This window comes from Meriones unguiculatus, chromosome 5 (assembly GCF_030254825.1).
Source record: "Meriones unguiculatus strain TT.TT164.6M chromosome 5, Bangor_MerUng_6.1, whole genome shotgun sequence".
Classification (NCBI taxonomy): domain Eukaryota; kingdom Metazoa; phylum Chordata; class Mammalia; order Rodentia; family Muridae; genus Meriones; species Meriones unguiculatus.
The window spans coordinates 118,194,921-118,208,641 of NC_083353.1; the positions used below are offsets into that span (position 1 = coordinate 118,194,921).

Genomic DNA, 13,721 nt, shown 5'->3' on the forward strand with positions numbered 1-13,721 from the left:
CAATAACAACAAACAAATAAACAAACAGCATTACAGGCAGATGGGTTCTAGTACTAACCTCGCTGAACTAGCAACGTATTTATGAAAAGTACAAATTCTGTCCAGAATCATTGGACAAAACACCGACTTCAAATGTTCATAAAACAGTATCTTTGACTGGTATTATATGGCACAACAGGGGATTTAAGACCTGGCTAGTAAAGTCTGAGGTATCTAGGTAAAAAACAAAAACAAACAAACAAACAAACAAAAAACAGCATAAGTTTTTCCTCCAAAGCTGTTAATCCCATTTTGGTCAAAACATATTTATGAAAAAATTCCAAATCCAGGTTATTCCCGTACTCAAGAGGCAGAGGCGGGAGAATCTCTGTAAGCGTGAGGCTGGCCCGGTCTGCGTAGCAAGCTTCAATACAGCCAGGGCCACGTGGTTAGGCATTGTAAAATAAAAAAGTCTACAGGTTAATGTTTTCAGTGTTCTCCCCAGTAGTTAATAGAGTAACGTTGTTTGCTGGGGAGAATGCTGGCAGTGGAATCAGGCAGGTTGATCTAGTTTCTCCTTTTCTTTCTTTTTATTTGGCAACTGTCTGATTATCTTCGATTTTGACAAGTGTAATCTCACTTCTTTGAGTAGGTTAAAGTTTAACATACACATTCCCACACACTATCCTAAATCTATTAGATTTAACTTTGAGATTGGTACCAAGAACCTACAACCGACATTTTATTTCATTTATTTTTTTATAATTTGTGCATTTTGGGAGGCTTCTATTGCAAATTCAGAACAAGACTTACATTGATCTTTGGTTTCAGCTTCAGGTGGATACAACTGGCTCATCTCATTATCTGCTCACAAAAAGGCCAGGATTCACAGCACCTTATTTCATTGATGGTAACAATCCTTAAAATTCTATGTGTTTGAATTGATTCAAAATGTATCACTACAAGTCACATTCCACAGCGTATGGAGGTCGCCAATTCAAAAGGTCGTGTTAATAGATTCTTACTGTCATGGTCCTAAAATAATCCTACAGATATTTTCGTTCTAGAAGGTTACTCGCAGCTATGTTACACTTTCATCAACACAATGAAGTGGGAGACGCTGTCCAGACGCTGTGTGGTCAGGTGCATGGCCACGGAGAGTGATTGGTTGAGCACTATCACCAAATTTCAAGCAGAAGTAAGATTGGGTAATGTGTGGAAGGGAGTTCCTGTTTCCCATTCCATAGATCACGCTTGGTTTTCCAAGGGCTTCCTCTCTGTAACCTTCTAGAAATGCATGCTTTGATTCACAATTAGGATTGTCCTAGGAGACTACTTCTTTATTTTTCTTAAGGTCAATCAGAATTATTAATAGTGTTTGGGAATATGGCTGAGGTCATTTATATTTGTTTTGTTGTTGTTGTTTGTATATTTGCTTATATACAAACACCTGGGGTTTAACTCGCACTGCCATGAAGTCTGACAACCATCGGAGACTCCAAATCCAGGGGTCTGATGCCCTCTTCCTACCCGTATGTATATACACCACGTTTGTATAAAACAACTTGTGCTAGGTGCCAGGTGAGCTTCCTCGGGTGCACACATCCCTTGCTCAGCACTTTCTTTAAACTCCTTGTTATTTTTATTCTCCAGTTACTGTGTTCTGCTTTCTGTTTCTCCACCCCCTCCCACCTCCTGACAAGTAGCCTCTCCAAGTGGAGATCCAGTTGAAGAATCCCCAATCCTCCTTTCCGTGGTATTCTTCTGCAACTGTTCCTGCCTCTCAAACAGGCAGACAGTTTGCTGTATGTACTTTTTGGCATGCTAGCCTGAACAATTAAGGCTTGTGCAAAACTTCAAACAACAAGTCAGGGAGGCACAGGAAATAGATGCTAAAAATCTAGATAAACCACAGCCTTCACAGTTTGTCCAAGAAACGTTGTCTTCACTGATGCTGCAGACCAGGAAGTGGCTGTGGTTGTTTCACCATCCTGCCTTCGATGTTTAAAACAGTTTAGAAATCTGTGCATGGCTCTTGGCCAACGGGACAAATGTGCCTAGAGTTCAGGGCACTGAGTGATTGTTAAGTTTTCGAGAAAAGGTGCTGTTTGTAGCTTACTCTGCTTTGAGTGATGCATTCTCTTGTCTCGGCCTCCCATCCTGGGATTGCAGATGTAAGCCACCAGGTCTGACTTCTGGTTCACGATTTTGCATCTATCTACTTTCTCCTCTCTTGGAGAAGAAATAATAATCTTGATTCTGTAAGATGCTGGTGTAGCACACTGTATTGGGTAAATGATTCTCTCTCTCTCTCTCTCTTTCTCTCTCTCTCTCTCTCTCTCTCTCTCAGGCTAGTCTAGAACTTGTTAAATAATATATATTAGCATAGAAGTCCTAGACATCTGCCTGCCTTCAGCTAATATTAGATTTTAAGGCGAGAGACAAGACGCTTTCCTCTAGAATCAGAGGAAAAGACAACTGTTTTAACAAATTGTTTTCAAGCTACATTGGAGGTTTTAGCTTGTCATAAAGAAAGAATAAGTCCTTGCTTCATATAAGAACAAAACAAAAGTTATACAGACTGGAAAATAAGGAACTGAAGAATTTATTTTTTTAACCATGAGATTGTTGGAAGGAAGAGAATATTAACTTATTTATTCTTTTATTAAGCAGTCTCTTGTAGCAGATGCTATGACTGCCCAAGTAGACAGTAAAAACAACAACAAAAATTCCCAGTTATAGAAAGGGAAAACTCCAAATGTGCATGATTCGAGTGTAACGCTAAGGAGCTGTTTCCTGCATATTAACAATGAATAAGTAGAATTGAACATTTAGAAGTATAATTTACAATAGCACCAAACTTTAAAAAATATTTAGACATAAATATATACGATACGGGACCTTACAAACTCCTAAAGATAACAAATTACTCAGTCAATGGAGAGGTAGTCTGTATCTGCGGATGGGTGGACTCGCCCCAGCGAAGACGTCAAATTTCTCCAGTTTGATCTATGGTCAAGCATCATTCTCAGTTCCACTTCCCTGATCTTCATAGCCTGAGCACCCAGGGACCACAACTGGTGGATCCAAGGAGAAGAGCAAGGTGGGGACAGCTGGGGCATGGAGTCCTTAGATGGCAGCGAGTGTGGAGAAAGCAGACTCTCTGGAGGCAGCTTCCAGGAGACAGCTCATTTAACTGGGGTGGGGGAGCAAAGCCTTTGGGGGAGCGGGTAGGGGCTTTGGGGGTGAGTGTACATCATTGGCCAGGGCCAAGGTGCTGCCTGTCGGAGCGCTTTCAAAATTTCCGCCTAATGGGGATACCCGTGAGGAGGATCGCTTCCGGGGAGGGTAAACATCAACTGGGAATGTCTGGATCTCCAGACTCACGGTGGAGCCCTAGAGAAGGCAAAGCTGCTGGGTGGTGGAGGGGGGGAGGGGCTGAGGGAGAGCTGACCCGTGCAGCAGCGGTGTATGCAGCAGATGCCTATGAGAACGCTAACATTAAAGAGGTCCTCCAAGTCGAGTAATGATGTATCGGGGCGTATCACTCCTGGCCGGAGTAGAGAACGGAAGACCAGGCTGAAAGCTAGTTTAACAGTTTTGTATAAAGCTTGACAGGCTGGGGTATGATCCTAGGCCTAAGCCCTATAAAATCCGTCACGTGAATATCTATAGAAAATTTATTTTTGTAATTTTTGGCAAATACACCCGAAGAATGCTATATTTCTGTGCGCAGTAGTTAAAGCAAGAGCGGTATTTATGCTGAGCATCGGCGCCCTCTAGAGGATACGGTGAGAATTCACCTTTTTGGTCTTCACCTTTTTAGTTTTGTGTCCAAAAAACGCTGCAACCTCAATAAAATGAGAAAAACATCTGGCTGTTTCGAATTAGGAACGTTCTGTGGAAGATCTTATGAACATTTTTCAAGACCTTTCAAATAGTCCAAAAGGAGGAAGGAGTAAGAAATTGTTAGAGCTAAGAGTATCCCAGAGAGATAGGAGGGAGAAGAGAACTGCGCAGTATTGTGGACTTCGGGATCCTAAAATGCAGGGAACAGGTGGGCTGCGGACAAGGGGTAGGAGTAGGACTAATCCTCAGTACTGAGCCATTAATTATGGCAAATTTATCACGAAAATGGCTTGTCTGCTCTTCCTTCCATTTTCTCTGTACATCTCTGTCTGTCTCCATAAGGCAAGGAAATAAATAATAATAGAGAACCCCGAGTGCTGGCTACACGAGCACTTTTTCTGCAGATCTGAAATCTCTGCTAAAAGGAAAGTTGTGGTTGCAGCACAAATCCCCCCTTACTTCTCCGACCATATCCTTTGTGGTTTTACAGTGAAAGGCTACGTTTTGCTGCTACAAATTTATATGCACTTTTTTTTTTCTAGATGTTGTCTCTGTTTTCTTCTCATTGAAAAATGGATTATTCTATTTATAGGATGGTTGGACAGACGCACCACACAGAAAGAGCAACTGTAAAGAAGCCAAGAAAACGTTCCTATCACTGCCAACACAAGTGGACGTACAAAGGTAGGCATCCAGAATCCTAAACTTGATGACTGACTGTAAGCTTAGCATGGTAGTGGGGAATGTTTTGTTTTATTGTCTTAGACAGGTTCCCTATAGAGCCTTGGCTGTCCTGGAACTAGCCCCATAGACCATACTGTTCTGGAACTCATAAAGATTAGCTCTCCTCTGTCTCCCAAGTGCTGGTTAAAGGCATGCACTACCGCAGCTCAGTGTTAGTGGGTATTTTTAGATTAATTCTACCTCCAGCGTTAATATTTAACTTCAACTGGCTACTTACACTAGCTCGGTCTTAAGAATATGGTTACCTGTTTCACAGGGATAGATGTACATCCGTATACCTACCTACTCGAACATGTAGCTATCTATATCTCTACCACAGCAGACCAATTCATGGCACATAAAATATATGTATAAATATGTTTATATTGAGTGTAATAAGTTAGATTTTTTCCTGAGTTTAAGATTGAGAAGTATATTTATTAAAGTAAAATATACAATTATAATGATCAGTGCCTGAGTTTGTTTCATGAATCAACAAACACATGTTTTGTTTTGAGAAGATGATTAAAATGTGTTTTGCTCATGTGCCTCCTCAGACAATTGCTTTTTGTTTGTTTGTTTGTTTTTGTTCACTAAATTATTCTGGCATTACTGTGTGTTTCTTCCTGGGGCTCAATTCTTTTGAATATTGTTTGAATAAGTCAGTCAATATGCAAACAAAAGCTAAACAACTCACCTTATTCGGTGAAGTGTGGGTTTAGGAAGAAATTGCCTGCCAAACATAAGAAGACTATTTGATGATGGTTAAAAAAAGCATGTCGAGCTCTTAGATTCAATAAATCCATTTTTAAGATAATTAAGCTTGTATTCATCTTAGAAAATCTTGAGTGAGGACTTTGTTGTGTGTTTGCTTGAGACAGAGTCTGACTCTGTTATCCCAGGCCGGCCATGAACACACAACAATGCTCCTGCCTGAACCTCCTAAATGCTGGATTTATAGATATGAACCACCACGCCCATTTGCCTCACCATGTAACAAATTACAGTTTCCTTTCCTGTCTCAAAACACTTCGGGTTTTCTATTGTTGTGACACATTTACAAGTATATTTAAGACGTTTCAATGTTACAGAAGAACATTTAACCATTACAGACTACCCTGAGTGTCCAACTTGGCATCGGCTAGCTCTGAGGCTGGCCAGCATGGCACTAGTGTTCTTGATCGCCACGGTAATAGGACTGATCATCCACAGTGAGTACTCTGAAAGCTACCTGCGCAGATATGGGGACCAGCGTGTTCCTGGAGGAGTTCAGCTGGCTCCTTCCAAAGTTACAGAATTGCTTGGCGTGTTACCGTACCCCGGTTTCCATCATAAACTTACTCCTGTGGATGTGAAATGATCCCCTTGTAACCACTAGGGATACCCTATGCATGCATCGATTTGAAAGGCTGCCTTGCCTTAAGTTTTAATGGATCAGTAAGCATGTGACTTTGTGATAACTCTTCTAGAAGATGAAGTTGTCGATTGTAGTGAAAGAACTCAAGTATTATGAACGCTGGCTTTATCCGTCAAGCATATTTCAAAGGTTGATGTTTTGAAGACTTATCAGTTGGTTGAAAAGTTGGGTCCAAATTAAATATAAAGTCTGTTGCTAAAGTCACAGTGCACAAATAAAACAGAATCGTGCTTTTTGTTGCTTCCATTTTCAGTTACCCTGTGTTAGGAGTTGTGATAAATGACTGATTTACAGTATGTGTAAGTGTCAAGCGAGCGCTAAGGTGACTTGTCTTTTGGTGCATGTGAGGACACTGAGCAGTGCCATGGTCCTATGACAAGCCAAAGTTCATGAGCAATTTTGTTCTACCACATTAGGAAATTTTAATAACTATAAAGAAAAGTTAGCTGGCTTAATCTTTAATACAGATAAAGGAAAGTTTTATCTATTTTAATTTAATTTAGATAATGTTATTTTGTGTCTCTATATGATTCTTGGTAGGAAGAAACCTCCTTATTGCTAAATTCACATGTAAAATTAAAAGGTAGAGATATTATTAACCAGACCAGTTTTTGACAAGCAGTTTGTGTATCCAATAGCAATTTTATTAAAACAAAGGGTCTCTGGCTTGTACCTGTAGAAATTTAATTAGCATTATGTTTTTTCACTTCTCAGTAAGTCATCTGAATACATGTTCTTTAAGCGATAAGCGTAATGTGGGGATGCTTGGTAATAATGAAACCAGATGTTGTGACTGTGTGGATATTTCTTCTGAGAAACAACAGGACAGAGTAAACTCCACAGGTAAGTGGCTTCTATCACTGCATTTCAAGAAGGGAAAGCTTGTCCTCTGTCTTTTCAGCTTCTGCTATTGGGATCAAGCAAATTGAGCAGACAAATTCACAAAAGTTATTAGAACGCACATGGAAGCTGCCAAAAGAAGTAGCTAGCTCACTAACTTCCTTTTAAAAACATTTTTTAATTTTATTGTTAGCTTCCATTTTATTTGCTTAATTTTTGAAGAGGAAATCTTAGTACACTCTCAAGCCAGTGAAACATTTACAGTGCAAAGACACACTGGTTCTTTAGGCTTTCTACTGATAAAAATCTTCACTAATGAATTCCAATTATTCTTCTCAGAGCATTTTGAGAGAAATGTAAACCTGCTTCATGTTCTCTCTCTCTCTCTCTCTCTCTCTCTCTCTCTCTCCTATTTCTTTAGAAATTTATCCCAGCAGATTATAAAGAAAAGCAATTCAAATGCCCAGCTGTCCTTACTCCATTAGCCACAAGTTAGAGGCTTAGGTTAAACCCCAATGCTTCCTTGCAGAGCCAGTCCAAACCAAATGGGATGATGAGGAAACTGGGTCCGCAGTCCCTAGATCACTAACTCCTTAACCTGGCATCCTGGCACCAGGGGAAGAAGAAAACCCATTTGTGTTATCGTCATTTTGTGATTTGTTCAAGTTCTGGACACTAGAAAGGCCCAAATTTTAGAATATTTTCACTTCTTTTTTTCTTGCTTCCTCCTCATAGGCAGGTAGAAGCTATTTCCTTTTTGAATGTCCAATCAGTGTGTGTATACATATAGTCAACGTACAATTATCCATGTAAACATATACTGATACTTGATTATGGTATTTGATTGTTCTTGTCACTAAATTTCTTATAACTTTGTATAAGAGAAGCACATAAGAAGATACCTGAAAGCTGAAAGAAATTTTAAAAACTTTGTGTGCCTGTATCTGTATGTATATGGATGCTGTGCAGTTGCCAAGGTGTGATTGAGGAAGTCCAAAGACAATATGCATGATTTTTTTCTTTCAGATCGGCAGGCTTGGTGACAGGTTCTTTACCCGCTGAGGCATGTTGCTGACCCCCCAAAGCCCTTTAAGACAGTTACAGATCTATTAAGCACTCAAGAGGCTGAAGCAGGGGGATGGCCAAATGTTCTATGCCAGGCCTAAGGTAGAAAGGGAGATCTTGTCTCACAAACAAACACGAGACAAATACATATTTATATTTCTTTAGGAATGACCTTCCAGTCTCACTAGCTAGCTTGTTAGTAGAATGTTTCACACATTCTATTATATATATATATGTATATATATATATATTATATGGCTTTTAAAGTTTAAAACTTAATGTAACAATTGTGTTTGGTCTTAAAACTTCTTTCTCATTTCTGTTTCTTCCCATATTGTTTTCTTCCTTCTAGGAAAATCATGCCCTGATGACTGGTTGCAGAAACAAGGGAAATGCTACAAATTTTACATGAACTTTAAGTCATGGATTGACAGTGAAATATCCTGTGCAGTAAAGAAATCACACCTCTTGGTGATCCAAGACAAGGCCGAATTGGTAATAGCTAATCACATGAAACTTAATCCTTTCTAAGCCAGGAGATGTGGGTTCCTTTCGTGAAAACATAATTATTCTGCTATTAATTACTGTCATGTGTTGAATACCTACCTCATGCCAGGCACCGTTCAATGCAATTTACAACCAAAACCTCAATTAGATCTAAGATTAAATTTATGAGACAGAGTTTTCCCTAGAGCCACATGGGGATATTACACAATTTCCCCAGGGACATCAGTTGGCTATGTTACTGCTCAGGTAAGTGGCCTAGTCGGGTTCTTAGGATAATTTGTTATCAATACCGTCCTCCTACATGGAGGATGAGAGGAGTTCCAAGGGACCCATCAAAACATTCCCAATTTAGCCATGATTTGGAAGCGCTCACCTGCAATCTCAGCATTTGGGAAAGGGAGGCAAGAGGATTGAGATGGGTGAGTTTTACACTGGCCTGGGCTGTAATAGTGAGGCCCTGTCTCAAAAAACTTATAACGGAATAGATAAAATGTAAAACATTGGCAGTACCTGGCAGGATGTCTAAAATCTTGGTAAGCAGCAGAAAGATGATTTTTTTTGGTTGTTTTTTGTTTTTTTTTCACCCATTTAAAGCCTGCGTTGTCTGTCGCCTTTAAGCAGCCTCATCCTTTCTCGCTTTGGTCTCCTCCGTCCCTTCTCGTAGACTGCTGTTTGTACTGTCTATTTTTCCATCCAACAGAGTGTACGTGAGAGTCACACGGTTAGAAAAGCTTCAGCATATGGATTTCTTTTCCTAAATACACGGAAGACTTCTTACAACTGTCCTGGAAAGTTCAGTGGAAAGATGAACGCCAGAATCTCTTTAGGTTCGGACAGAATAAGTCAGAAGGGTCCGTCTTCATACCTGACACTCAGCCGTTTTCCCCTGGGTCTCTGTTCTTAGGATTTCATCCAGAGTAAAATACATGATGGAGTGTACTTTTGGATTGGATTGAACATTACAGAACCACAGAAAACGTGGACCTGGCTTGATGGCATACCATTACACCCACAATTGTGAGTTTTTGGTGTTTGTGGGCCACTGGGGAAATGTAAGACTTTCATACACTGCCCCCTCCTGGTAGCTCTGGGGAACTTCAGGTGGTCAGGCGATTGCAGGATGGAAGAGTTTGATACCTGTTAGGAGAAGGTTCATAAAATTTGTCTTAGAGAATCAGAGTCTAAAATAACGTATGGCCCTTCTCACACTCCAATTTAGTTTAATGATGCAGAAGTTAGGAGTGGAAAGGTTATATCAGTATATCCTAGTTTGCATTCCGTTGCAGCGATAAGCATCATGGCCAATAGCAACTTGGGGAGGAAAGGGCATATTTGGCTTGTACTTCCCTACCAAACCCATCATGGAGAAAAGCCAAGAGAGGAAGTCAATCAAAAAGGACAGGAACTGAAGCAGGAGAAATGCCACCCACCGCCTTGCTCCCTGTGGCTTGCTCAGCTACATTTCTCGTATACCCCGGAACTACCTACGCACCGTGGGCTAGGTTCTCTTATTTCAATCAGCAATCAGGAAAATGATCTGGCAACAGGGCCAGAGGCCATTCTGATGGCTGCAGCTCTTGGGTTTAGGTTTCCTCTTCTCAGGTGTATCAGGCTGACAACCAAGATGAGCTACTGCAGTGATGAGAGATTGTGTTGTCATTTATTTACGTAAGGCAGAAAAGAGTTGTCTGAAGACAGTGGAACAGAAGGTGTGTTGGGGGGAGTTTCTTCACTTTTCTCAGCCCCCAACCCTGTCTGGAGCTGGCATGCTTAAGGTATACCAAAGAGCGGGCTAATGTTTTAGTTATGGTTGTTGTTACTATTTTTAAAATGAAGGAATTTTTTTTTCATAGCAACAAAGGAAGGTGTTTTGAAGGCGTGAAATTTGGGATTTGGGTCTGGAACATGAAGAGGTTCATAATATAATTTACTTTTTATTTGCAAAATATGCATTTGCTTATAATTGTGTGTGTGTGTGTGTATGTGTGTGTGTGTGTGCGTGTGCATGCCACAGCGGCCATGTGCAAAGGGCTGCTTTTGTTTCTCCTACCTTGTAGAGGCCGGCTCTCTTTTGCTGACTCTGTTGTGCCGCACAGCATCCGGGATAGCTGTCTCTGGGTTTGAAATGTTCACTCCATTTGAATATCTGAATATTGCAATATCTGAAGTCTCTGCCTTGGAGAGGAAGGACAACACAAGGCACCGGTCGAAAGGCGCCTGTCTGGGGCAGAGCCCTGTCCTCTTCGGAGTCACTAATGTGTGGCTTTTTCCTCTGTAGATTTCAAGTCACAGGTCGAGTCGGAGGAGATGCCTGTGCCCTAATAACAAGGAAGGGTATTTTCTCTGAAAAGTGCTACATTCACAACTACTGGATTTGTCAAGATTCATCTACAGAGGACAACGTTTGAATGGTCAGCGGTATTTCTCTTACTAGGAAAGAATCAGCTACTATGGAGATTTGCATTTTTTTTATCTTCCAGACAAGGTCTTACTATGTAGTCCTTGCTGTTCAGGAACTCATGTAGATGAGGCTGTCCTTAAATTCACAGAGATCCTCTAGCCTCTGTCTCTAGAGTGTGCTGTGATTCCAAGAACATGTAAACACCAGCCAGTCTCACTGAGCTTAGCCCTTTGGCCACCCCTGTCACCAGCACAGTACCTCATGTATTCCAGACAGCGGTTACTTAACAGAAAGCTCCAATCCTCAGAACCTCCACTCACCTCTTGTAAAAGATCTCCTTTTACTACAAGAATAAATGGAGACACCGGTACATGACTCCCGAGCTTCCTCCTGCTGCACAGCTGGATGCTTGTTATTTCTTCCTGTGCTTACCTCGAATAAAACCATCTCCTGCCTGACTACATCAAGCCTCCCAGTCTGTACTTTAGATTTCAGCCTTTTAAATTTTTCCAAGGAGATCTCTTCTTTGACTATCTCCTTTCTCACCTCTTTTCTACCATGACCAAACCTGCAAGAGCTACTGGAAAACATTCCCACGACCACATGTGGCTTCTGGTTTCAGTTCAGCTTTTTGCACCTCCTTTAAGAAAAACTTCCTGAAAAGTCTTTCCCAATACTTGTGTTTTCCACTTTCTACTTCTTACTCCAAGTTTCTTTAAAAATCTGGTATGGGCACTTTGGGGCTTCCCGTCTTCCGTGTTCCTAAAGTTAACAGTTTAGTACATTTAAGAAGCCTGCCTGTACTAATTATGCTGAGACCTTGGGGTCCACCAAGCCTTTGTCCTCCTTTCTCCATCAATAGCTGGCGCTTCACTTGAACCTTATGAATTAGATTAGTTTTGATTTTTCTGCATTACTTTTGTACCCAGATTATTGTTCTAGGTTTCAAGGAGAGCCCTTTTCGTTTATCTCTACTTCTGTTTGCCAGATCCACTCTCAGGGCTGGATGGTGCTGAGACATGAGTGACAGTCCACTCTCAGGATCGGGTTGTGCTGAGACAGGCTGTGACAATCCACAGCTACTCTCTAAACCTCAGAGCAGCCTGTGCTGCTCACCGATTGGCTCCAGGAGGCTTTCTGTTTTCCTACTCCTCCTTTCTTGGCTTTACCTTATTGTCCTTACAATGGAGCTTCACCTAGCTTTGTTCACGTCCCCTAACTCCTTACAGAGTTTCTGGCCCTTAACTTGATCACATTTGTTTGCCTCGGTTTAACATTCTTCCTATTTGTCTGTTTAACTCTAATTATTCTTTTAGTGCTAAGAATTGAACCCATTAATTTGTGCACTCCAGGAAAGTGCCCTACCACCAAGCCACAGACCCAGGCCCCTTCGAATTCTTCTCTTCAAGTTGTCAAACACCATTTTACAAGGACTGCTGCTTTGACCAGTTTCCACTCCACAGTAAATTGTGTGAATTTGCTACGTATTTTTGAAGCTTCCTGTAATCACTTTATTTTCACGCCCTAAATATTTTGTATCTTACTTGTGTAATTACGGTATTTCTAAAATTATCAAACCCGCCACAGTTGCTAGTCGTTGTGTGGAACCGGGCAGCTGGCCTATAACTGGTGATACAGACCCACTGTGCAGGTTAGGATGTGTCTGCAGCATGGTCCAATGGTTTCCTCAGCTTCTACTGGCTCTGCACATGCTTGCCTGGTTTCAACAATTCCGCCTCGCATATAGAGAAACAAGCTGTATGGGAGGGCACAGTGAAATCACCGAACTGGGCCGTTCCGTGGATACATCAACGGAAAAGGTATATGGAAGAGAAAACAGCCAGAGGCATTTGGGAAAGTCCAAGGCAGTCGTGGCTACCTCCCAGGGGCAGAGGGGAGCTGGGCAGACTAACAGTGGCCAGGAACACTTCCCAGGATCAGAACAAGGCAAGGCGAAAACCTCTCTGGTTATGAAGGGAGCCTGCCGCTGCAGAGTCGGGGGCGGAGAACCTGTAAACTGGAACAGTTTGGAAATTTAGAGTAGAGGGGGAGAGGAGAAGAGCCAGGAGGCTAGTGCGGACTTTGATATGCAGATATGTACCGTGTGGATATGTGCCAAGCTGTACATTAATAGAGAGCCACATATCCCTACGCCAGAGGCAAGGGGAGGAGGATAAATAGCAAGTCTCTGCAGACAGAAACTTGTCTCACAGTCTCCGAGGTGTGCTGAGAGGAAGCTTTGACTGAGCCACCAGCAATCCCCTGCCAGCTTCCAGCCCGAGCTGAGCCAACTCAGACACCTTGGACCTAGTCAGTGGGCCTTGGCGGGTGTTTGGGTGTTCCCTTTTGGCTTAATGAAAGCCACCTTTTAAGAAAGAGATAAACTCACAAAACAGGTTTCAACGTTAGGGTTTTTTTTTTTTTTTATGATTCATTTATTTAAAGGAACTTGCTTTTCAATGATTGCTCTCAACTAGCAACCACCTATGTCTCATGGTAAATAATTGGATATAAAAAAGTTTACATCATTATGGGGTTCTAAAAGTGTTTTATGATGCTTAGGAAGGTCTTTGATTTAAAGTATATACAAAAATAAAAGCTTAAGATTTCTTTCCCTCATTATGCTATTGTTATACTAAGACTTCCAAAGTTTTAACATTCATCAATGGAATTCCCATAAGCTATTATTCTAGCTCTATGGTAAAGTACTTCTCATAGTCACAAGCTCAAGATTTTAAATTTCTGTTGGTTGTCTTCTAAGATTATATACTTAAAAATTGCTTCCCATTGTCCTAAAAACACCTATTCAATCTCTATACACCCAATCTTCTGGATAGAGGAAAGCGTGTTTATGCTTTTTAATGCAAAATTATTTTTGGCTCCCCAAACTTTTACTCTGACTCAAAGAGTGAGTCTGTTGCTTTTTCTACAATGTGGATT

General features: G+C 41.2%; 1 protein-coding gene across 4 annotated transcripts; it reads left to right on the forward strand.

Moving 5' to 3' along the window:
• The first annotated feature begins 810 nt into the window (after window positions 1–810).
• Window positions 811–11,242, forward strand: LOC110559715 (killer cell lectin-like receptor subfamily F member 1). 4 transcript variants are annotated; one of them, XM_021655300.2, is made up of 7 exons: window positions 811–889; window positions 4,421–4,512; window positions 5,664–5,762; window positions 6,683–6,811; window positions 8,226–8,368; window positions 9,285–9,397; window positions 10,659–11,242. In XM_021655300.2, exons 2-7 carry the CDS (start codon window positions 4,422–4,424, stop codon window positions 10,786–10,788), a joined length of 705 nt encoding a protein of 234 aa, XP_021510975.1. In that variant the 5' UTR covers window positions 811–889; window position 4,421; the 3' UTR covers window positions 10,789–11,242. The 4 variants fall into 4 exon arrangements, with proteins under 4 accessions (XP_021510975.1, XP_060240259.1, XP_060240260.1 ...); XM_060384276.1 differs by lacking the exon at window positions 811–889 and adding an exon at window positions 2,946–3,082; XM_060384277.1 differs by lacking the exon at window positions 811–889 and adding an exon at window positions 3,472–3,770.
• Window positions 11,243–13,721: the final 2,479 nt, after the last annotated feature.